This window comes from Heteronotia binoei, chromosome 17 (assembly GCF_032191835.1).
Source record: "Heteronotia binoei isolate CCM8104 ecotype False Entrance Well chromosome 17, APGP_CSIRO_Hbin_v1, whole genome shotgun sequence".
Lineage (NCBI taxonomy): Eukaryota > Metazoa > Chordata > Lepidosauria > Squamata > Gekkonidae > Heteronotia > Heteronotia binoei.
In genome coordinates this window covers 14,288,890-14,314,794 of record NC_083239.1, presented here as the reverse complement: position 1 = coordinate 14,314,794, position 25,905 = coordinate 14,288,890, and the positions used below count along the sequence as shown (strand labels likewise).

The following is a 25,905-nucleotide window of genomic DNA, read 5'->3' as shown; positions in this document are numbered from 1 at the left end:
CATAGAGTCCACCCTCCAAAGCTGCTATTTCCTCCAAGGGAACTGATCTCTGTGATCTGGAAATAAATTGCAAACCTGCAAGATCTCCACACTCTGTCTGGAGGTCAGCAACCGTATTTGTATAACGTGACCTAACCGGATGTGATCAGAGCTACATGCACACCTGGGCAGTTCCATGCTCCCTGAGAGCTCTTTGTGGGTGAGGCCTGGGAAGGAAAAGTGTCACTGAAGACACAGAAGTGACATCACCCCCTGTCCCTGACACCAGCAGCATTCCAAGGATCCTCAAAACTCTGATACTTACCATTCAGTCAATTCCTAGAGTGTCATGGGGGATGTGATGTTAAAACGTCAGAGGCACTGTTCCTAGGATTGTCACCCTCCAAGTGGTGCCTGGACACCTCCCAGTATTACAACTGATCTCCAGACAATAGAGATAGTTACCCCTGGAGAAAATGGCAGTGATGGCTGGTGAACTCTATGGCATTATACCCTGGAGGCCCATCTCTGCCCCAAATTCCACCTTCCCTAGGTTCCACTCCCAGGCTCCTCTCTCCAAATCTCCAGGTATTTACTAATCCAGAGCTGGCATAAGAACATAAGAGAAGCCATGTTAGATCAGGCCAATGGCCCATCCAGTCCAATATTCTGTGTCACACAGCAGCCAAATACACACACACACACACACACACACACACACACACACTGTGGCTAATAGCCACTGATGAACCTCTGCTCCATATTTTATCTAACCCCCTCTTGAAGGTGGCCATGCTTGTGGCCGCCACCACCTCCTGTGGCAGTGAATTCCACATGTTAATCACCCTTTGGGTGAAGAAGTACTTCCTTTTATCCATTTTAACCTGTCTGCTCAGCAATTTCATCGAATGCCCACGAGTTCTTGTATTGTGAGAAAGGGAGAAAAGTACTTCTTTCTCTACTTTCTCCATCCCATGCATTATCTTGTAAACCTCTATCATGTCACCCCTCAGTCGACGTTTCTCCAAGCTAAAGAGCCCTAAGCGTTTCAACCTTTCTTCATAGGGAAGGTGTTCCAGCCCTTTAATCATTCTAGTTGCCCTTTTCTGAACTTTCTCCAATGCTATAATATCCTTTTTGAGGTGCAGCAACCAGAACTGCACACAGTACTCCAAATGAGACCGCACCATCGATTTATACAGGGGCATTATGATACTGGCTGATTTGTTTTCAATTCCCTTCCTAATAATTCCCAGCATGGCGTTGGCCTTTTTTATTGCAAACGCACACTGTCTTGACATTTTCAGTGAATTATCTACCACGACCCCAAGATCTCTCTCATGGTCAGTCTCTGCCAGTTCACACCCCATCAACTTGTATTTGTAGCTGGGATTCTTGGCCCCAATGTGCATTACTTTGCACTTGGCCACATTGAACCGCATCTGCCACGTTGACGTCCACTCACCCAGCCTCAACAACTCTAATTGTTCCCCTCCCCAGAATTCCTTCTACTGCTCACCAGAACAAGGGTGGGCAACAGAGGCTGGGAGTTTTCTCACCATCAGTGGGGACCTGGAAACCCTAAGACCTGATCTGATTATTCCCATACACGCCTTGGAAACAGCCAGTGCTGCTTCCACATTGAGATTTTGCTCCAGTTTCAAGTCTAATCTGGAGCTGAGCTTTTGGCTGCGTCCCTTAACCATCCACTTTCCATCTTTTCTCCCATCTAAACCAAGTTTGGTTCCATCGTTCAGAAAGGATCACAATCAAAGCATTTTCACACACTTTGTGAGTAGGAAGGTGTTCATTTTTGCAGATCCTGACCACATCAACCTTTAATATTCTTTTAAGACAGTTTCCTTTAAGAAGAACTTCTCTTTCTTCAGGTGCCTGGTGATGCTAGGAAGCCTTCCTGAGGAGGAAGAAGGATTTTCCAATAAACCCCAAGAACAGGAAGACTTTTAGTGTAAAAAAAGACAGCAATAACCTTGTACTAACAGCACAGTCATTATTTTAAAGGAGTTGAATAATGGAGCTGCTAAGACCCTCTGTTTCTCTCCCTCTGGGAACGAGTCCTACAGTTTTAGGTTGCAGAAGGTAACAGGCAGGCCTCTGGCATTCCATTCCATTCCATTCCATTCCTGACTGCTGACAGCTAAGGGGGTAGGAACAGCAGAACAGAGCAATTGTTTTGTGGGAGCACCACACGGTGCCATACAATAAAACAGAACAGGAAAGCAGAACCCTTTGGGGGAAAAACAAAGCTGAACAAAACCATCAAGACATGTAATTAAAGAGCATGCTTGGCACCAGAGGTTGGGAGAGGGGGCTGTCTAGGCCTGGAAGCACAAAGAGTACCACTGACCAACAACCAACACTACCATTTTAGCAGTCATTTGGGTCCAACTAGGTTGAAGAGTAGCAACAAAATAACAATACTCTTGTGTTCATTTTCTTAAAAATTAACCTGAAGGTAGTGGGAACCTACCTTCAGCTATCAGGGATCTCCCATCTGGAAGAGTAACACATTCTGAACATTGTTAAGTGGGGAGGGGGTGGGGCTGGAATCACAAGGGATCTGCTGTCTTGAAGATACCAAGTACAAACATCTCATGGCACCTTTTGTTGGAACTGAAGGACCGAGCAATGTCTTTTACTACTACAGAGAGGGCAGCAGAGCTAAAAAAGAAGTAGCCTTCCTCCTGTCTGCTCTTCTGCTTCCTTTGTTTACCAATATTGCTACTCTCAGAGATGTTCTTCCTGCATTTTTATGTAACTACTTTGAGGCCAATGGGACTTTTAAGATCAACAAACTTTTATTTAATTACATGTCTTGATGGTTTCGTTCAGCTTTGTTTTTCCCCCAAAGGGTTCTGCTTTCCTGTTCTGTTTTTATTGTATGGCACCGTGTGGTGCTCCCACAAAACAATCTCTCTGTTCTGCTGTTCCTACCCTGAGGAAGTGTGCATGAATGTGTAAGCTTGCACCTTGAATGAAACTCTGTTGGTCTTAAAGGTGCCATTGGACTCTAATTTGGTTCTTCAGACCCACACGCTACCCACCTGGATCTGTCATCATAAGGCCGATATGCTCTTGGCAACTTCTTTCCCTCCTAGCCTACTTAGCTAGAATGCTTTCTCTTCCTTTCCTATAGCAACAAGACTTGTGTGGACTTTATTGAGGGTTGTCACTTGCTAACTCTGGCCTGTTAAAGTCCTGGGAATTGGGGTTGCCAGCCTCCCAGGTTAGCGGAGATCAAAAGCAACACTTCCGTGTAAACTGTCTGAACAGATTTCTTAAAGAAATAAAGACATAAAACATCAAATTAGCAAAATATCTAGTTTCCTTATTAGTGCAACTGCTGAACATAGAAAACAAATGAAACAAAAGCAGTAAACTGGAAGAGGACACAGCCTACCAAATATCTCAGTCCATAAATAGTTCAACAGGTAAGTCCTTTTTTTCTTTTTCTTTCAGGTCTGATGTCCATGTTCCCAGTGTTATCAAGTGAGGTGGGCTGAAAAAACCACGAAGGCAGCTTTAATCCATTCGAAATATTCTCTGGTGTGAAATAATTAAATGAAAGTCCTCTTATGCAAGCTCAAGCTGAATGGGCTTCCCAGGAGTTCTGAGCCTCGTTTTTACCCGCTGAGCTTTCTCCAAGCTTTAATATGCATGTCCTACCACTTCCACAGATCAAAATTCTTTCCACTCTCTTACACTTCCCAATCAGGTTACAAACACCTTCCCATGTGCTCTTTTGCTTCTGATTCAGCATCATCATAAATAAGGCTTTTTTGGTCACTTAAGTGAAAAACCTTTTCCTTTTTATGCTGCATTGGAACCATCATGCATTTGATTTTTAGATTTGCCTCCCTGTTTGTTTACAGCTTGTGTGCTGTTCTTTGTGAGTTTTAGGAAAACTACCATTAGCTGGTGGCTCTCCACAGTCCTTTTGCAAAGTGACCCCTTTTGTTGCAATTAAAACAATGCAGCAGTTAGTTTTTATCCCTTTCTCTGGGTGAGACTTGCTCTTTCAAGTTCTTTCTAGAAATGTAGGTTTAGCCATTCAGTGATTCAAACTCAATACACCATTTTGAGCATTCCTCCTGCAATTCTTTTAGTGCCTTTTAAGTTTTTGCATATTTCTTTTGGCTTTGACTCTGCACACTCACAAATGCAGAAAAATATTCCCCTGAAGTAGTGACAGACTTCACATATCTGGGATCCAAGGTCACTGCAGATGGTGACTGTAGCTATTAAATTAAAAGACATTTGCTCCTTGGGAGGACAGCTATGGAGAACCTGGGCAGTATAATAAAACACTCTGCCAACAAAAGTCTGTATAGTCAAAGTGATGGTATTCCCAGTAGTAATGTATGGCTGTGAGAGCTGGACCATAAGGAAGGCCGAGTGCAGAAGAATAGATGCTTTTGAGATGTGGTGCTGGAGAAGAATCCCTTGGACTGCAAGAAGATTAAATCAGTCAGTCCTAAGGGAAATCAATCCTGACAGTTCCCTGGAAGGTCAGATGCTGAAGCTGAAGCTCAGATACTTTGGCCACCAAATGAGAAGGGAGCACTCCCTGGAGAAGATCCTGATGCTGAGAAAGACAGAAGGCAAAAGAAGAAGGGGACGGCAAAAGATGAGATGGCTAGAAGCGTTACTGATGTAACAAACACGAATTTGAGCAGACTTTGGAGGATGGTGGAAGACAGAAGGGCCTGGTGTGACTTTGTCCATGGGGTCGCAAAGAGTCGGACACGACTGTGCGACTGAACCAACAAAAAAAAGTAAAAATTGCCTTTTGTTTATCAGTTAGATTAAAGCCACAGATTGCTAGATTTTCAAACATTAGATTTTCAAATCTGCCTCCATTCCTGAGGACTGGAAGGTAGCAAATGTCACCCCCATTTTAAAAAAGGGTTCCAGAGGAGATCCTGGAAATTACAAGCCAGTCAGTCTGACTTCAATACTGGGAAAGTTGGTAGAAACCATTATCAAGGACAGAATGAGTAGGCACATTGATGAACACAAGTTATTGAGGAAGACTCAGCATGGGTTCTGTAAGGGAAGATCTTGCCTCACTAACCTGCTACAGTTCTTTGAGGGGGTGAACAAACATGTGGACAAAGGGGACCCAATAGATGTTGTTTACCTTGACTGCCAGACAGCTTTTGATAAAGTTCCTCATCAAAGGCTCCATAGTAAGCTCGAGAGTCATGGAGTAAAAGGACAAATCCTCTTGTGGATCAAAAACTGGCTAATTAATAGGAAACAGAGAGTGAGTATAACTGGGCAATCTTTGCAGTGGAAGATGGTAAGCAGTGGGGTGCCACAGGGCTCAGTACTGGGTCCCATGCTCTTTAACTTGTTCATTAATGATTTGGAGTTGGGAGTAAGCAGTGAAGTGGTTTGGTTTGCAGATGACACTAAATTGTTCAAGGTGGTAAGAACCAGAGAGGATTGTGAGGCACTCCAAAGGGATCTGTTGAGGTTGGGTGAGAGGGCGTCAATGTGGCAGATGAGGTTCAATGTGGACAAGTACAAAGTAATGCACATTGGGGTCAAAAATCCTAGCTACAAATACAAGTTGATGGGGTGTGAACTGGTAGAGACTGACCAAGAGAGAGATCTTGGGGTCGTGGTAGATAACTCACTGAAAATGTCAAGACAGTGTACGGTTGCAATAAAAAAGGCCAACACCATGCTGGGAATTATTAGAAAGGGGACTGAAAACAAATCAGCCAGTATTATAATGCCCCTGTATAAATCGATGGTGCAGTCTCATTTGCAATACTGTGTACAATTCTGGTCACTGTACCTCAAAAAGGATATTATAGCATTGGAAAAAGTCCAGAAAAGGGCAACTAGAATGATTAAAGGTTTGGAACACTTTCCCTATGAAGAAAGGTTAAAACGCTTGGGGCTCTTTAGCTTGGAGAAACGTCGACTGCGGGGTGACATGATAGAGGTTTACAAGATTATGCATGGGATAGAGAAAGTAGAGAAAGAAGTACTTTTTCTCCCTTTCTCACAATACAAGAACTCGTGGGCAGGGCCGGTTCCCCCGCTAGGCAAACTAGGCGGTTGCCTAGGGCACTGGCAGGGCAGGGGCAGCAAAATCGGCCTCCCCCCCCCCGCAACTGCCTAGTTTGCCCCCTCGCGCCTCCTCCTCCTCCCTCCCTTTCCCACAGCATGTTCATTTCAAAGCCAAAACTGGCTCTAGTGCAGCATTTCAGCTATCTAAAGCCCCCTCCCACCTTCTTCTCCTCCCTCCCTTTGAAATTAACATGCAGTTGGAAAGGGAGGGAGGAGGAGGCAGTGGGAGGGAGCTTTAGATAGCCGGAACAGGGCACTAGAGCCCATTCTGGCTTTGAAATTAACATGCAGTGGGAAAAGGAGGAAGGAGAAGGAGGTGCGAGGGGGAGGGGGGCCATGGAGTGGGGGTGTCGGGCCGCCCCTGCTCATGGGTATTCAATGAAATTGCTGAGCAGTCAGCTTAGAATGGATAAAAGGAAGTACTTCTTCACCCAAAGGGTGATTAACACGTGGAATTCACTGCCACAGGACGTGGTGGCAGCTGAAAGCATAGGGGTTTGGATAAGAGGGGTTTGGATAAAAATATGGAGCAGAGGTCTATTAGCCACAGCATATTATTGGAACCGTCTGGGGTAGTGATGCTCTGTATTCTCGGTGCTTGGGGGGGGGGGAGTGGAAGGGCTTCTAGCCCACTTGCGAACCTCCTGATGGCACTTGGGTTGTTGTTTTTTTTGGCCACTGTGTGACACAGAGTGTTGGACTGGATGGGCCATTGGCCTGATCCAACATGGCTTCTCTTATGGTCTTATGTTCTTACCTGCCTCAGTTCAGATATATATTTTCCAAAATTTTCTCTGTTACTGTACCTTGTTTTGCAAAGTTTTCTTGTCCATACTCCTTGTGATTTAATACTAGTAATACTCTTCTAGACTCTTAAGCATTTCTTTTGCTGTCTGGGAATTTTCAGTTGCGGAAGTCTCACTGTCATCAAGCGATCCCATAATAATGATCTTGGCAATTCCATTTTTGGTTATCCAAAAGTTTAATTCCTTGTCTTTCTCTGTTGGTTTTTCTTCTAGGATTCCAGCAGCTCCAAGGAGCTTCAAGGAGTATATAGAATCTTTTAAGTGAGCTTCTATAGTTTTCAGCAGTAAGTTCTGGGACCTCCGACTATCCATTTGATTCAGCCATCCTTATCACATCAACATAGAGAAGAATAATGAAGGATTTTAAAAGAAAAAAAAAGGAATCTACTAATCAAAGAGTTTAAGTCCTTTTTAAGCATTAAGCTTAATCTAAGCTTCCAATTGACTCTGGGCTCATAACCTATTGGGTTAAATATAAACAAAATCATATGACTTGGAAGCACAAAAGCTTTGCACATTTCCCAGTTAAGGGGAAAATGCTGTTCAAACAAATTACAAACATGATCTGACTCCAATGGTAACAAACATGATCTGACTCCAATGGTAACAAGAGAAAGAAACATTGCTTACAAAAATAGAAGCACATCTTGTATGACATACTCATGCAGGTACATTTGACATATTATGAACAGATTAACTTCAAAAAGGTTAACTTGCTACAGCTCCAAACTCATGTAAGAAAGAACAGAGGTCCTATATAAGATGAAACAGAAGGCAAGCAATGACCAATGAACATCTAACTGATGAGAGGATGGAGCTAACTGCCAAGTGTACCCAAGTGAGAGAATTCTCTTAACCTTTTCCCTCCCAGATACTATTGCATTCAGAGTTACAAGAACAGAGTTGCAAGAACAACCTTGTGGGCAAATTAGGCTGTGTGTGAGAGACTGGCCCAAGATCACCCAGCAAAATTCTATGGCACAGGGATTTGAACCTGGGTCTCCTGATCCTAGTCCAACACTCTAATTGTTACACCACACTGATTCAGCAGCTGCACACTGTACAAATATTCCTCTTATGCTGGGAATAGAGAGAATCAGGGTTGTGGTGTAGTAAATATTTACAGTTCAAAGCTGCAAACTGAGGTATGCTGTTCCTTTCCCCTTTTAAGAGACCAATACAAACCCTCTTAAATAGTAAAACAGACTTTTATAAAATATGATGGTAAAAAATAAAATTAGTAGATGAAATGCATTCCTGAAAATATGACCCTTTTTTGGTTCTGCTTCTATCAGCCTTCCTCCACCCCAGTCACCGATATTTCCTCCTCTGCCTAACATGATAAACTGGTTAAGAATAGGAGCTGTGATTAAAGTGGCACATTTGTAGAGACACAAGCACACTTATTGTGGAAAAATGGCTCAGTTGTTGCTTAATCATTGAGTGGGGGCTGAGATAAAAGACGGAAGAGTCACTGTGGTCATTGTACTTCATGTTCCTGAGTCACATCTGCTACTTGATTGAGATTATGGTTGCCAATGTACCCAAGAAGAAAAACCCTAGCCTGCACTTTTAAGCTGCAGAAATCAGTAGGTAAAACTTTTCTCAGCATGGAAATACGTTCATAATGCTGGTAGATCAAGTTGGTACTAAAGTCACAGCAACAAGGACTTGTAAAAACATTGTCAAGGCCATTTGAGATGGGAGTAACCATAGGACTCTTCTACAAAGGACATGTTGGATTAAATGACTCAGTTTACCAGGACATTGGGGGGCGCTGCATCTCTCTAAGGGTGTATAGGTGTTGCATCCTTGAATAAGTTGCCTCTCTTTGTCTTATCCTGGGAGAAGCCCTCTGACTCTCTTTGTCCTCTCTATTCACCTGGCCTTCCATGGAGACACATGTCTCTGCAAGTCTCTCCTGCAGATACAGTGCCATCATACTTCCACGCACGTGATGCTGGACAAGCTGGCTATTTGCGACAGGGAAAGTACTCTTTTAGATTAGGTTTCTTTCTATTCTTTTGACTGCAACCTGAATGTGAACTGGATGTACTTGAACAAATGTAAATTTTTACCTTTTGCAATATATTTCTTGGGAGATTTATTTACTGCACTCGGTATCACACTTCTATAACTGGGCAAAACTCTGCTATATTAACCAAATATCTCAATAGTTATCACTACTCCGAAGATGGTGGGTTCTGATACACACTCTCATTTTACATTAACTTATTCGTGGGAGCTGTGATATCCGCATGGGCCAGTACCAGGTCCAGGCATGCTTGGCATCCGCCCAGTTCTGGCAGGCATTCTGTTGCTGCTGGCCCTCCCACCTGCTGTTGCCTCATGTTGACATCATGTCCAGCCTGAAGACCACAGAGTTTCCAGAGTCTGCTGATACACTGACAACACATCTAGGTCTTCAGCCAGACATCATGTCCATGTCTCATGCGATGTCCCTTCTGCCCTTTGCCCCGCTGCCAAAGCTCCTGGGGCTACCAGGCAATGGCCTGCCATCCCTAGTCTAGGCCAACTTCAAATACGGACACTGCCAGACCATGGTGATAGGGTTGCCAACAACTTCCTGGAGAAAAATGTTCTGCCCCTTGAATAAAGGCTTAATGGGTAGAAATGGGCAGCTGAAGCTTTTCATAGCATGGAGGTAAATAACATCTCAGTAAATTCTATCCCATTATACCTCTATTCTTGGGACAGGACATTTCTTTCTCCAGGCACTTAGAAATGCTGTAGTGATTCTAGGCCTGAAGAAGGATGGGTGAAACTCTAATGCCAGGGGAGAAAATTGTTGGGCTCCATGACGTGTCTTTTAGCTGAAAGGTTCTCATTACAAAGCAGGGAGACTACAGGTAGCAATTAGAACAGTGGAGCTTGTCCTCAGAAATGTAGAGTTAGTCCAGCAGGAGGGAAGTTTTAGCCAGACCTATGAACTAGGACCAGACAGCTTTCACACTGGCTTCGGCACTAGTGGTACCACCAGCAAACTAACCACTGAGGACTATGTATACAAGCTCCTTTTGCCTTCATTTTTGAAACAGAGAGTTGAATGCAAAGTATCTAGTCATCATAGCATATATTTTGTTTGTCATGGGAAAAATGTAGTTGTTAGAGTGTCAGACTAGGATCTAGCATACCCCAGCTCAAATTGCCATCAAAGCTTGTTGGGTGATAGGGCTGCCAAACTAGCACTGGCAACCAGTGGGGGACTGGGGGGGGGGGAAGAGACTCTGTGAAAAGGCTCATTGCAACATCAATGCCAGCTGCATAATGGCAGTGATGGCACTGTGTAATACAAAGCTCTAAGGTTTCCCTGAATCTCTATGGAAAAAACCACAAAGATCAGGAGAATTCCTAGAGCCCCATGCGACACTGCAATATCACTTCTGGGTTCTTAGCCAGAAGCAACACTGCAGCATCATGGGATACTGTTCTTTCCTTCATTTGACTGCCGACCATTTTACTGAGCTCTGGCAGAGATGGGGAGCACAGGCAAGAGATCCTAGTAGGCATCTGGCAACCCTACAGGAGTAATTTTGGGCCAGTCACACACTAACCTATCTCACAGGATTGTTATGAGAGGGGGAAATTATGTAAAGTCCATGATGGGGAGCAGGGCTGGCCCAAGGGCATGTGGCGCCCCAGGCAGACTTACTGCCTGCTGCTCCCCTTCCTTCTTCTCTGTGGCACCACGCTCCATCCCCGCCCCCCCATGCGCTCAGAGGAGCAACGCCAGCCTCATTCTTACCCACTTCAGCAGGCATTGCAGTAGCACATTCTCTCTTAAGAGAGAGCAGGATGAAGCTTCGCTCCCCTTCCCTTCCGGTTCCGGAAGGGAGTGGGGGAGCAAAGCCTCGTTTTGCTCTCTATTAAGAGAATGCTTTACTGTGATGCCCACGTCGAAGCAGGTAAGGACAAGATTAGCGTCATTCCTCTGAGCACATCGGGGGCGGGGGATGGGTATTGCAGTAGAGCGTTCTCTTAATATAGACAGGGCTTCACTCCCCCCTCCCTTCCAGAACCAGAAGGGAGGGGGAGCGAATCTTTGTCCTGCTCTCTATTAAGAGAGAATGCTCTACTCCGATGCCTGCTGAAATGGGTAAGGACGAGGGTGGCACTCCTCTGAGCACGTGGGGGGGGAGGTGGCCTGCCTGCCGCTGTCACCACCTAATTGCCACCGCCAGCCAGCGAGCCGGCAACCGTGGCAATTAGGCATTTGTCTTGGGTGATGGGAGTGGGAGAGAGCCCAATTTGGTGCCCTCCTCCCGGCGCCCTAGGCAAATGTCTAATATGCCTAGTGGGCAGGCTGGCCCTGATGGGGAGAAAGGCAGGGTATAAATGTTAACTAATTAGTTTTGCCACCAAAAGCTTTTGCCTTAGGATTCAATGGACCTAAAGAACAGGATGGCTTAGTTATAACTGGTAGAATGACAAAGCAGACAGCTTGTGGGTAAAAAGAGACTCCTTACTCTAAATGAAACAGTTGTTTCTCTTGAACTCAGTTATTTTAAAGTATAACAGTGTAAAGGTTTCTGTATTGTTATTAAACTTAATGGTTTCGTTTCAGATAGATACATTAGCGTAATTGATAGGTATACAGTTCTTGTTTCTCTGAAGTTTCTTAAACAGACCAAGCTGCACAAACTTGTTTTCCTCACTTGCCACCTAGGTTCATAACTTCCACATGGAATGCAGATTTCTCTAACACTCCACAGCATACTTCAGCCACTCATCTGCCTCCTCTCACACATTTCTGCTCTCTGTCTCTCCCCCACGAACCATCAGACTCCACTCCATGGGGGTACAGCTACCATCCAATCATAACATACTTCAACCTAGAGCTTTTTTTTGTAGCAGGAACTCCTTAGCATATTAGGCCACACATCCCTGATGTAGCCAATCCTCCAAAAGCTTGTGGTAGGCCCTGTAAGCTCTTGGAGGACTGGCTATATCAGGGGTGTGTGGCCTAATATGCAAAGGAGTTCCTGCTACAAAAAAAGCCCTGCTTGGGCATCCATCCCCTCTTTCTTACTCTACAAGCCTGCGTTTTAAATCACATCAACATACATATAAAACTCCACATTAAAACATACAAACACAGAGAAATATTTAACACCATGACCACAACCACCCACTATTCAAGTTTCACATCCTTCTGTTCTGGCACATGAGAGGCTGGTTAGCTCCTGCTGTTGCTGTGCTCATTGTTCCTGCACTAAGGCTAAAGCTCAAAATCAGTAGTTGAACTCACTTAAAGATTATCAGGATCAGATTGCAACAAATCAATTAACACACAAAAACTAATTCTCACCAAATAAACCATGTCAGGTGGTGTTCACAGAATTACAGCATTGGCTGCCACCTGCATTTTTATTGCATTTTATACTGTTTTATCGCATTGTTTATTGAATGTATTCTACTGTTTTATCACACTTTAATGTTGTAATCAACTTAATTAATTCTGCACCCTGCTTTTCAATTACTAATTATTAATTTCATTTTTTAATCCAGTTTCAATCTCAGAGCAAGAAAGGTGTACTGTAAATAAATTATAAAACAGTTGCCTTGGGTGTGGGTATTCACATTAACCACTGGTTCACATTAACCAGTTTGGTGTAGTGGTTAAGTGTGCGGACTCTTATCTGGGAGAACCAGGTTTGATTCCTCACTCCTCCACTTGCACCTGCTGGAATGGCCTTGGGTCAGCCATAGCTCTGGCAGAGGTTGTCCTTGAAAGGGCAGCTGCTGGGATAGCCCTCTCAGCCCTACCCACCTCACAGGGTGTCTGTTGTGGGGGAGGAAGGTAGAGGAGATGGTGAGCCGCTCTGAGACTCTTCGGAGTGGAGGGCGGGATATAAATCCAATATCATCTTCTTCTTCATTACTTTGGAGAGAAATGACAGCCAAGGAAAGATTCTTTGGGCAGAATCCAGAAGAGAAAGACAATGAAGCTGTCAAGCCACAATTATCCATGGGCATTCTGCACAAGAACTGTGCAGAGGTGGTTTGCCCTTGCCTTTCTCTGCATAGTGACCTCTGTCTTTCTTGGGGGTCTCTCATCCAAGTACGGACCAAGAAGGACTCTGCTTAGCTCCCAGTTTCTGACAAGCCTGGGCTACTCAAGCTACAGAACTACAAAAGTGACCTAGACATCGCAGACTTTAACAGTGCCATCCTAAGCAGAGTTGCAGACTTTTAATCACATTGGCTTCCATAGAGTTAGCAAGGTATAACTCTGCTTAGGAATGAGCTGTCAATGTATCACCCTTACTGCTAGTTTCTGCATAAAATCTATCATTCACCTCCTCTAGGTTGCTATATATGTGTTTTGTTTTGTTTTACTGTTTAGGTCATGGGAGAAGTGCGTGTTACTATTAAAAACATTCAGAAATGTTAATTTTGGCAGGAATTTGCCCATCAATAGAAGACAAAATATCTGTCTTTTGAAGAAGGTTTGAGACAAATCTGAAATATGTTATTGGCAATGAAAGATATTCATCTGATAAGATTATGGAAAAGAGACAAACAATAGGATTTTAGGGAATAATTGGAAATTGTTTCTCTCTTGTTGGAACAGGAAATGCAGCTAAAATATTCCAAAAGACTCCTCTACCAATTAAAGTGTCCTGCTTTTAATCATAAGACTATGAAAATTACATTCAATGTTTGTTGGTAGTTTATTCCTTGTTTTAGCATTTGTTCGGAATTATTTAAGTGTGATGTAATTACTGGATTTCCTTTCTTTGCTGGTTGCTTTTGATTTTAAAAAGAGGTTAGAAAAAAGATTCATCCTGATAACAGGGAAAAAATGTCTATCGGAACGCAGAATTAAGAAAAACCTGTGTGGTAAGAGATCTTTAGCAAAAAAAGAATTCATTCAGTTCAAGTGAGTGAGCTTTTCACTTGCTCTTCAGAAGTGAATTCCTAGCCTCATTCCCAAAACAAGCTATTTATTAATTACATTGTTATCCTGTCCTTCCTCCAAGGAGCTAAGAGCATCCCAAATTCCTCCTTCTTCTTTATTCTCACAACAGCCCTATAAGGTAGGTTATGCTGATCAAGAATGGCTGACACGTCACTCAGTGAGTTTTATGGCAGAATAGGGCTCTGAATTTCTCTCTCTCAAGATTTAGTCCAAGACCCTGGCAACTTATACCACACTAGCTTTTCAGTTAAGCTTTTGTTTTCCCAGGCCTGTATCTTTTTTTGGAAGGAAAACAAAACATGCTATTCCAAAATCATTTATCAGCGTTGACCACAGCCACCCATAGGGTTTTCTGAGCATGGAGGATAAGAAGTCTCCTGCTTAAAGCCACTGAGTTGATGGCAGAAGCAAAATTCAAACTTACATTTCTTAGCCATCACACTACACCAACTACATCATACCTGATAGCCAAACTAACTGCCTATCCATGCTAACGACCTTCAATCTCATCCACGTTCTACCATTACCACTCTGCTCTTGTGAAGTTTCCTTTCATTCCAACAAGGATTGTGTGCCTTTCCCAAAGGCATGTGTTCTTTCTGGATCTCTGTGTCTAAATAACTGATACAGGGTTTCCCAAACTCTGCATTGGTATCGAGGGGTGAAAACTGGCAGGTCAAAGCAGTACCTTTACCTGCAGGTCCTATTCCACCTTAGTGACAGCACTGAGACAAGAATGTCAGAAATATCCTCCCACCCTTGGTAAAGTCTCAGGTCCTACCTTCTGCAGCCATTGGGTGTTGTTCTCCAAGATGCTTTCCAGCTGTTGAAGTCTCTTTGCTGTCCACTTGGCCTCAGCTAGGGAAGGAGCGTCCCTCTGGAGTGAGTTCGACACTTGGTACTCAGCAGGAGAACGATGGCAGCTCCCAACCTCAGGCAGCAGGAATGTGTAAGTGCAGGAGCCGTGTTGCACCCAGTGCTGGGCCCTTTCTGGAGTATCCTTCCCTTTCATATGGGATCCTAGCCCCAACGCTGCTGGATCCATCGCTGCCCACACTGCCAACAAGAGGTATGCCAAATCACTCTGACACCCCATATTTCAGCTCCCGCTAATCTGTTTTCAGAACTTCAGTCCCAAAGAGTGACCTGCAGCTCCCTCTGCTAATGTGTGGTTTCACACAGTTCTCAAACTGGAACTTAAGGCGTCCAGGAATTCTGTATCTGCATACACCAAATCCCCTTTCAGTGCTTTCTCCATCTCTGGCTCACACCCTCCTGACAACTGCAGGAAGTTTTATGATTATTATGATTTTTAAACCCTCCCACCACCTTCTCTGCTTGTCCCCCACTCCCCTCCCTTCTTGATGAGCCCTCCTCCTCTTGCCCCATGCAGGTTTTTGGAACTCAGCCCAGCTTCCTTTAAAGTTGCTTTTTCTCTTTGCTCGCTGAGTCAAGCGCTACTTCTGATCAGATAATTAGGCCCCAAGAATGTGCACTCCACACTCAACAGTGCCTGGGTCTTTCTGCTTCCCTCCAGCACACTCCTCATGTTTGGCCGGCTGAATAGCAGGAGAAGGAAACGGCGTTTTTGTTCCCAAAGTCGGCACTTGCAGGACATGGCTGTGCGAGGACGTTTCCAAGTTTCTCTTCAGTGCTGAAACAGAAACGTGGGAAGAAATCCTGGGAAAAGCAGGAATGAGCTTTTGCACTCTGTCATAAAATAATCAAATAACATTTAGCACTGATATACAGGGAGGAGTGTGTTGCATTAAATACTAGCCCCCCTAAAAATTCTGTGCCTAAGCAATCAAAAGTTTTCCCAAAAGAAAAAAGAACTTGAGCACCTGCATAAACTGGGAAACCTGATTAACTTTAGATAAATTCTCTTCCTTTTTGCATGGTACATTTGGCAATTTTCAACCATTTTTATAATTTATACTGGTTTACCTAGTCACAAAGAGTTATGCAGGGCAATGAAAACCTTGTCCCCAGACTACTGGAGGTCTCATTCTGCCACTTTTCAGGCTTCTGATAGTTCAGCAGGTATTTTCCACATATCTTCCCAGCCATAAGGGCTACCAATTTTTTAAAAAAGTGAAAAGTGCTATTTGCAGCTAGCTTTAGTCCTTCTGTAATTTGGGCTCCTGAGAAATTGCGACATATAAACAGAACTGTCCTAATTTTGTAGAGTACATTTCACAGCAATTCATGTACATTACTTCAGTACTTACACAACAGCTCTGTAAGGTAGGATTAGGTTGCATAAAACTATCCTGCAAAGTTCATGACTGAAGGGATTAAAATCTGCCACATCATGGCTTAACCCCACTCCCCAATGCCTGATCCTATGGTTATTTACTTGGAAGTAAGTCTGATTGTTTTCAATGAGCCTTCTTCCCAGTAAGCCTGGATAAGACTGCAGTCCTTACCCTACTATTTACATTATTTATTTACTCACTTCATTTATACCACACCTTTCTCATCATTGGGAACCCAAAGCAGTTTACATCATTCTTTCTCCATTTTATCCTCATAATAACCCTGTGAGGTTGGCTAGGTTCAGAGTGTGTGTGACTGGCCCAAGGTCACCCACAAGCTTCCATGGCAGAGTGGAAATTTGAACTTGGATATCCCAGATGCTAATCCGACACACTAACTGCTACACCACACTGGTTCTCAGCACTTCTCATTAACTGGTTAAACATTTCTTACATGTGACCCAAGATATGTTTGCAACCAGTCTCCAGACTTCTTTCCTTAAGTAATATCTTTTAAAAAAAAATTCCAAAACATGTTTTAAAAAAAAATATTGTTTCAGGGAAATACACTGTTCTGTCCTGGAAAGGTCATTCAGAGCATACTTGTTCCAGTAAATACCGTACTTATGGCTGTGTTCCATGGAATCCCGAACTGGGACTTTGCTTTCTGTTTTCTTTTATTTATTTGTGACAGTCCATCTCTCTATATTCTTCCAAGTCACTAATTGCTTCAGTTCTTATCAGTTTCTTCTTCATGTCACAGAATCATAAGAGTTGGAAGGGACCTCAAGGGTCATCTAGTCCAACCCCCTGCACAATGCAGGAACTGAAAATTAATGCTTTGGGGATTCCTGTATGTGTATCTGCTCCTATAAATCTTACACTCCTGCACTGATAAGGCGATGCAGAAGAGTTGCACCAGATATGAGATTTGGTTTATTTTTGGGAGCACGTCAGGTGCTCAGACCCAATGCGCCCACAATCTGTATAAGCTCCAAGGAAACGGTGCTGACTCCCTGTACAAAAGAAACTGCTGTTCAAGCCAATGCAAATTCAGACAAAGCTTTGTAGCTCATAAAGTCCCTGAAGTGGCTCATTAGAATGTTATTGAGCAAAGGGCTGTTATAGACTTGACTGTTGCCGGGCAGGTAGCTGACTAAGGCTAATTCACGTTACAAAGTCTGTTCTGTGTCCCTCATGTGCCCACCATGGGTCTTTATGACCACATGTGCCTGGAAATTCCATGCTTAGAATAATGCCCAGGTATGCACATGCCTGATATAGATCAAGCCAATGTACATTGGGAGAGGTTTCTGAAGCCTTCCACACTGTACCATTTTCCGTGTCTGAAGTACCCCAGGAAACTGCTAGATACCCCAGTGGGAATGCTTATATTTACTGATGTCTCAACATAAGTTCCTCCCAGCAGAGCAACCAGCAGTTTCCAAGGGCCATTTCAAGTTATGAAAGCACTGTGTGTGTGTGTGTGTGTCTTACACCTCCTTTCCCTCCCGTCTTGATCCATACTGGGCCCGCATGAACCCGTGAATTAAGTTCCAGGCATGGAACTCCCAGAGCATGTAATGGATCAGACCTGTGGGGGACCAAGGAACTTTTAATGTGTGAATGAATCTGTCATACCTGGGACAAAGGCAATATCCCTGGCTGGTAGAGTTGCCAACCTCCAGGTGGGGCAAGCACAGAAATAAACACCATGTACAACTCACTGGGAACCTAGATTGCCAGACTGACTTTTGTAGACGTGTGCAATTAAAAATTTGAGCTGTGGTTCTGACTCAATATATGTGATCTGAAAAAGGGAGAGCCTCTTGAAACATGCTTAGATAAAAGCCCAGGAAAGCATGTCATCACCATTTATCAAGCAGCGCTGGAAACACATCTGTGAAATTAACCAGAGCTTAAGGTGGGCCTTTTTTTGTTAGAGATGCTTTCTAAAGGGTTTACTGAACTAATTGGGATTGCTAAATTATATGTATGATATACTATTGTTGAGTGTGTATTCTGAGAATAATAATAGAACACATCAATATAAGTAAACTGTACATAGTGTTTATTTCTGTGGTTGCTCAACTTTACACCATTGTTTCTTGTTTTGTAGCCAAACCTCCAAGTGGGGCCTGGGGATCTCCCCAAATGAAAATTGATCAGTTCCCCTGGAGAAAATGGTTGCCTTTGAAGGTGGACTTTATGGCATTATATCTCACTGAGGTCCTTTCCATCCCCAAACCCCACCCTCAGCCAAGCTCCAGATCTCCAGGACATTGACAACTTGGAGTTGGCAAGCTTGCTGGGTGGACCCATAGCCCACATCACTGGATGACTGGCGGCTGAGTTGTTTCTCTGTCTCCTGTTCTCTTTCAGAGATTTTCACTAAAACAAACCAAAATTCATCTTCTTATAATGATTGTCATAATTGTCATAATGCAATCAACATTACACTTAAAAATTAGTTGATTTCTCATGGGATAACCGGGGGGGGGGGGGGGGGACACATGACACATAACACAAAAGGGTTGTGGAAAACAAAATTTGAAATTGGGAATTCCTCACTGGAAAACTGCAAATTCAGATCCAAAGGGGAGGGGGAGAATCATGGAAAAAGTGGATTTGAAAAAGTGGATTTGCAGGATAACGGGGCACTAAATTTGGATCTACTCATGGGGAGGCAAAAAGCTGCGCAGGAAGTTTAACAAACTTAAATTATTTAACAACACCAATGCAATGGTTTGCACTTGTGGAAATGGTCTCAGAGACTGGAAATTATTTTCTTGGGCCCAGGCTAGATCATTCCTCATAAACAGACATTTATTTACTCCTACTGAAATACAGACCCTGCACAGATCTCAAGAGTGTTTGGTGCAACAGCAAATATGTCAACTCACAGAAACCAACAACAATTACTTTGGAAATCCATACTTTAAATCACTTCATCACGTGGCTGGGAAATGTTCTAGGCACTGCAAAGGCCAAACACATTTTAAGCTTGGGAAAAACAGCATATTAAATATAATCAGGGTTGCTTATCTCAAATAGTAAGTTCAGCCAGTTCTGAATCAACCAAGAACACTCTACTGAAGAAGAAACAGTCACAGAGGAACACAGGCAACCTGTGAACTATATACAATCTGGCCATGACTAGCCACGCCCCCCAGCAGGCAACAGTTATTCCTATTGGCTCTCTCCAGAATCCTTCATTTGCATCTCTTTGTTACATGTTGTTACATGCCTGGCATCATGATTGGCCAGTTCATCCAGGCTTCAGGATCCTGGTTTGCAAGAAGTGCCTACCTCAAGCTCAGGCAACAAGAACTCAGTAAAATGCAATACATGACATCTTATATACTGTGATCCTTTACCATTGCTCCAGAATAGCCATTCCACTAGTGTCTGGAAGTGGAATAAAGAACCATAATCTAGGACGGCAGCCTCCAGGTGGGGCCTAAAGATCTCCTGAAATTACAACTGATCTCTATGCTTCAAAGATTGGTTCCCTTGGAGAAAATGGCTGCTTTGGAGGGAGAACTCCATGACATTATTACCCAGTTGAGGTTCCTCCTCTACCCAAATACTTGTGGAACTCAAGGCAGCTTATAGGATAAATAAAACAACTGCCTCAGGGAGTTGTGTGTGTCCCCTCACTTTTGATCTTTAGGAGGCATCTGAGGTCAGTTTTATTTAGGACTGCATTTGACGGATTTTGGGGGGGAGGGGTTTATTGGCAGCCTTAAGTGGAGTTTTAAAATTGTGCCCTTTTGTGTGTTCTTATCGTTTTTGTCCAATTCATATTATTTTATTGTGTTTTTTATAATCGTTTTATTTGTATCTTAAGCCACTTTGCATTCTGCAAGGAAGAAAGGCAGCTGACAAATGTTTTAAATAAATAAATACACAGAAGAAAAGCCTACTTAGCTTAGATCCCACTTTGCCCTATAACTGTACCTTTAATTATTAGTTTCCTTTTTGTCCCTTTCTTTTAAAATGGTTTCTGCCATTTTAAAAGGCACAATAAATGAAAGGGATGAATAAATGAAAGTACTCTGAAAGTACAATAAATGAAAGTACTCTGATGTTGCCAAGCCGCAACAGCATTTTGCCAGGCCTCATTAGGTATGTGGCCTATGGTTATAAAGCTCAAGGTGAGGCCTGGAATTCTGGAATTACAACTGATATCTAGAGATCAGTTCCCTTGGAGAAAATGGCAGGTTTGGAGGTTGGAATCTATGGCATCACATCCCCACTCCCAAAATGCTGCCAACCCCAGGATCCACCCCAAATCTCCCAGAATTTCACAAAATACTGACATATAATAAGGATTGTATGGATTCTATGGAAATGAGTTGTATGGATTCCAAGGAACTGGATGGTGTTCATTCACAACGAAAAAACAGGTTACTCACCTGTAATTGATGATCTTCGAGTGGTCATCTGTGCAGTCACACACATGGGTTTTCCCGTCAGGACGAACCCTACCTCGGAGATTTTAAAAGCTAGCCTAGGCGTTATTTTTGGCGCGCACTCCCTTCCGTCCTGGGGAGCAGGCATCCACTGCGCATGCCTGGAACGGGAGGGAGGCGCCCCACCCAGCCAGTTTCTTTCCCCGCCGCCGATATAGTAGATGAGCGGTTGCAGAGTACCAGTGGCCAGCAGCGGGGATGGTTGGGCGGGCGTGTGTGACTGCACAGATGACCACTCGAAGATCATCAATTACAGGTGAGTAACCTGTTTATCTTCTTCGTGGTCTCTGTGCAGTCCCACACATGGGTGACTGATAAGCTGAACTGCACGGTGGTGGGTGCTGGCACTAGAGTAGGAGAGAAAAATTAATGCAATGTTAATGCAAATCAGTCAAGCAAGTATTGGACTCCAAGGTAAGTTGGTACTTACCGGATCCAGATCGTATCTTAGTCGAAGATAGAGCGGAGTACTGCCTGTCCAAAGGAGGCATCTTGCCTAGCACGAACGTCCAGAGCGTAGTGCATAGCAAAGGTCGAGGTGGAAGACCAGGCGGCGGCAGCGCAGACGTCTTCCATGGAGACCCCTCTGGCTAAGGCAGATGATGTTGACAAAGCTCTTGTAGAGTGAGCTCGTAGTGTAGTTGGAACCGGCTGCTTTGCTAGTCTGTAACACAGCTTTATAGCAGCAACCAACCATTTCGAAAGTCTCTGAGGAGATATCTTTTGTCCTTTATTGTGCCGTCCATAGGCCACAAAGAGTCTGGAGTCCTTCCTGAATGATGCTGTTCTATCTATGTAATAGGCGAGTGCCCGTCTAACATCTAGGCAGTGTAGGGCTTCTTGGCCCTTATCCGTAGGACGTTGAAAGAAAGCGGGTAGAGTTGTGACCCTGTGGAGGTGAAACGTGGATACTACCTTAGGCAAGAAGGTAGGATCTGGTCGTAACACTACCCTATCGTGATGAAAAATGGTGTAAGGCGTGTCTGCTCTAAACGCACAAATATCGCTGGCTCTTTTAGCGGAGGTAAGTGCGACTAGCAGCGCCGTTTTCCACGAGAGGAGATGCAAAGGGATTGAAGCCATGGGTTCAAAAGGTGGTTTCATTAGCTGGCTTAATACTAGAGATAAACTCCAACTGGGGTACAGTTGTCGTGATGGTGGATGCAGGTGTAAAATTCCTTTCAAGAAGGATTTCGCAGCGGGGTGTGAGAATACAGACCGTCCTTGTATGTGAGGGTGAAAAGCTGAGATTGCTGCCAGGTGCACCTTTAAAGACGAATGAGTTAGCCCCTTTTCAGATAATGACAATGTATAGGCCAAGATTTGAGGCATAGAGGCAGACAAAGGTTTAAAGTTATGCTTGGTTGCGTAGATGGAAAATCTTTTCCATTTCATGGAATATGACTTTCTCGTTGATGGTTTTCGTGCATTTAATAGGACGTTTCTCACTCCCTCAGGGAATTCTGAGAAAGTATCCTCCAAGCTGTCAAGCGGAGTCTGTCCGGGTCGTGATGAAGAACCCTGCCGTTCTGTTGCGAGAGGAGATTCTTGGCCCGGGGGAAGTGATGGTAAGTATTGTCCGATAGGAAAAGGAGCGTTGTGAACCATGGTTGGCGAGGCCACCACGGTGTGATTAGAATACAATTTGTATTGTCCAGTTGAATTTTCTGTATTGATCGTGTTATCAGTGGAAACGGTGGGAAGAGGAAATGTAATGGACCTGTCCATCTCTGAATGAAGGCATCCCCTGCAGATTGTGGTGAGGGCGGACCTCTCATAAAAAAGAGAGCACATTGTGCATTGTCTGGTGCAGCAAACACATCTATTGATGGTGTTCCGAATTTCTGGAACACTGGTAGAAGGTATTGCCTGTGGAGTGACCACTCGTGGTCGTTGATGAGGTACCTGCTCAATGTGTCCGCTTGTGTGTTCTGGGCACCGGGGAGATGTACTGCAGTGAGATGGATCTGATGCGCGATACTCCAGTGCCAGAGGTGCATTGCTCGCTTGCAAAGACGGGTAGATGCAGTCCCTCCTTGCCTGTTTATATAGAACACAGTCGCCACGTTGTCGGACGCTATTTGAACGTGACGGCCGTGAAGAGTTGGCAGGAATGATTTCAGAGCTCTGTGGACGGCTAAGAGCTCCAGGCAGTTGATATGGAGCGACTGTTCGTATGGCGTCCATTGCCCCTGGACTGAGAGGGTGTTTAGATGGGCTCCCCAGCCCCACCTTGATGCATCTGTTGTGACTACCGCTGACGGGCTTGGTCTTAAGAATGGCATGCCTGTCAGCAAATGATTTCGAACTGTCCACCATCCCAGAGAGGGAAGGATGTTGTTTGGGACAGTTAGGAGGGTTTGTTGAGATTGGCGTTGGGGACGATATGCACGAACAAACCAGATTTGTAGGGGCCTCATACGGAGTCTTGCATGTGGTAGAACCGCCGTTGTCGCTGCCATGAGTCCTAACATGCGTTGAATGGTGAAAGCTGTCTGTTTTGGCTGTTGCATGATTTCTGTGGCTAGTGTGTGAATAGAGGCTATTCTGTCTGTTGGGAGGTACGCCCTGTGGTCCGTGGTGCAGAGGCGAGCCCCTATGAATTGAATGTCCTGTGAGGGGATTAAATTCGATTTTTGCTGGTTGACTTGGAGACCCAGGTCTGCTAAGAGTGCAAGGGTTATAGCAATGTCTTTTTCCAGTTGTGGCCTTGAAGGCCCCACAAGGAGCCAATCGTCTATGTATGGGTAAGTTGCAATTCCGCGCTGTCTGAGGTATGCAGCGACCACCGCCATACACTTTGTAAAAGTCCTGGGTGCTGTGGAGAGTCCGAACGGAAGCGCTCGAAACTGATAATGTCTGTTTCCCACGGCAAATCTCAGGAACTTTCTGTGGCCTTGATGGATTGTTAGGTGAAAATAGGCATCCTGTAAGTCTACCAGCGCCATCCAAGCATTTTGAGGGATTAGGGGCAAGATGGATTGGAGGGTGACCATCCTGAATTTTCTGTGGTGGATGAACTTGTTGAGAGCCCTGAGGTCCAAAATCGGGCGCTGACCTCCATCCCTCTTGGGGACTAGAAAGTACCGGGAGTAGAAGCCTGTCCGATGGTACTGATCTGGGACAGGTTCTATGGCCGCCTTGGCCATAAGAGTGATGATCTCTTCTTGGAGGGGAGGGGATGGAGGGGTTGCAACAAAGTGGTGTCTTGCAGGGGGAGAATGAAACTCTATTGAATAACCTCTTAAAATGATATTCAGGACCCATTTGTTTGTGGTAATTAACTTCCAGTTCTCGTAGAACGGTAGGAGTCTGGAAGTGTTGTGAGGTGGCAGAGGTGGAGAGTCAAAGAGACTGCTTGGATGCAGTTGCAGTCTTTTTAGGTTGTTGTGGTCTTTGCTGCCGCTGGTTGAAAGGTTGCTTAGACGGTGGAGCCTTACGCTTCCAGTATTCCGATTGTCGAGGGGACCTGGAGCGTTTGAATGGCATTGGCTTCCATGGTCTGGCTTTGTAGCCCTGCTGTTGCTGTTGGGTCACACCAAGTCTTTTTGCCCGTTTGCGGCTGTCGTCGACTGTGGTGAGTATGTCGTCTGTCGTGGCATTAAAAAGGCCTTGGCCGTCGAAAGGGAGATCTTCGATTTTGAATTTAATGTCGGGTTGTAGGGAAGAGGAGCGAAGCCAGGCGTGCCTTCTCAAGGCAATGGAGGCAGCCATCGCCTTGGAGGTGCATCCCACGGAGTGACGAATGGTATTTATCTGTTGTTTGGAGACTCTATTGAGCTCCTGTAATAATGTGCATGCCTGTTTTTGAGCAGGTTCTGGTAGAGCCGAGACAAGCGTGCCCAGTTGGGAGGACAGATTGTGGGAGTAAGCAGCAAAATATGCCAAATAATTGTTGATTTTGGCGTTTGCTGTGGAGATGGAATACATCTTCCTTCCCAGTGTGTCCAATTTCCTGCCCTCCTTCTCCGGGGGTACAGGATGACGAGTCTGCTTCGATTTGGAGGAAGAGTGGACTATCATCGAGTTCGGAGCCGGGTGACTGAAAAGAAACTTCGACTCCGTAGCTTGGATCTTGTATAGGGATTCGATGCGCTTTGACGTGGGAGGAATAGATGCCGGCTTGTCCCAGGCTTCTTTAATGGCATCTAGATGCACCGGAAGCATTGGCAGAAAGGAACCGGCAGGTAGGTCCGAATGGACCAAATCGTGAACTACATCCGTGACCTTGGGCGCGTCCGATGTCAGCTTTACATTAAGAGCAGAAGCCATGTTTGCAACCAAGTCCAGATATGTTTTGGCTCCGTCGGATGGTGACAAATCTGCAGGCTTTGCAATATCTGAAGCTGGGGATCCAGGAGAGGACATTGATTGCATCGAGTCCGATGACGCGTCGGATTCAACATCGGAGTTGTCAGGTTCGGGTGCTTGCGGGTCCGGTCTGGTTGGACTCGCGTTCTTAGGTTTAGAGGTCGAAGTGGAAGGAGTCGGAGATGGCTGTTTCGTTGGCTGCTTACTCCGTTGGACGGGTTCCTTGGATTGGTTCCTGTGGTGATCTGCACGGTACCGAGAGTGGTGGTAACCGCAGCATTGATGGGAATCCATTGATGGAGACCTCGAGGTGTAGTAGCGTCTTCTCGGGGACATGGATGGAGACCGAGATCTCGGGTTGTAGCGATAGCGGTCCCTCCCCCTGCTAGGGGATCTCTCCGGGAAACGTGTATGATGGTACCGATGTCTCTCGATGCTCGGAGATCTGGCTGGGAATCGATGAGTATCAAAGTAGCGATGAGCATCGTGTCTATATTGGATGGGATTCGACATATCGCGGAACGATCTGGGGTTGATGTGTTGTTGAGTCCACTGCAGCGGGTCTCGGATCTTCTCCAGCGAAGGGTCTGGTATGGATCCTTGCAAAGAAGGGGATCGGGACGGAACCGGGATAACTTCCTCCGTCTGCTGATGCGGTGAGTCCGTAAGCGGAGTGGCCGCTTCCTGGGTATCGGATCCGGGTGTGGACGGGTCACAACGTATGTCAGACTCGTGTTGTTCCGAAGGTTTGTTCGGAGCGGTAGGTTTTTTCGAGTCCTTCGGGTCGGTAGATTTTTTCGGTTCCTTCGGGTCGGTAGGTTTTCTCGAATCCTTCGGGCCCTTCGGCTCGGAGTGCTTGTGTTTCTTGGTGTGCTTCCCAGTTTTCAATTTAATAGGCGCGACCGTTTGTTGTGACGTCTTCGCGCCGTCGCCGGTTTTCGCGGCATCGCCGGGCTTATGCTTGCTGGGAACAGTGGCCACTGAAGCTGCCGACCTTGCGCCGTCCCCTTGGGGAGACAGAAGGGGAG

General features: G+C 45.0%; 1 protein-coding gene across 2 annotated transcripts in view; it reads right to left on the bottom strand.

The window, feature by feature from the left end:
* The window catches only part of LOC132586119 (angiopoietin-2-like), a 54,758-nt gene extending 39,635 nt beyond the window's left edge, over positions 1-15,123 (bottom strand). For both annotated transcript variants that reach the window (XM_060258070.1, XM_060258071.1), the window contains exon 1: positions 14,615-15,123. In XM_060258070.1, the coding sequence (XP_060114053.1) occupies positions 14,615-14,929 (315 nt within the window). In that variant the 5' untranslated portion in view covers positions 14,930-15,123. The remainder of the gene's footprint in view (positions 1-14,614) is intronic.
* Positions 15,124-25,905: the final 10,782 nt, after the last annotated feature.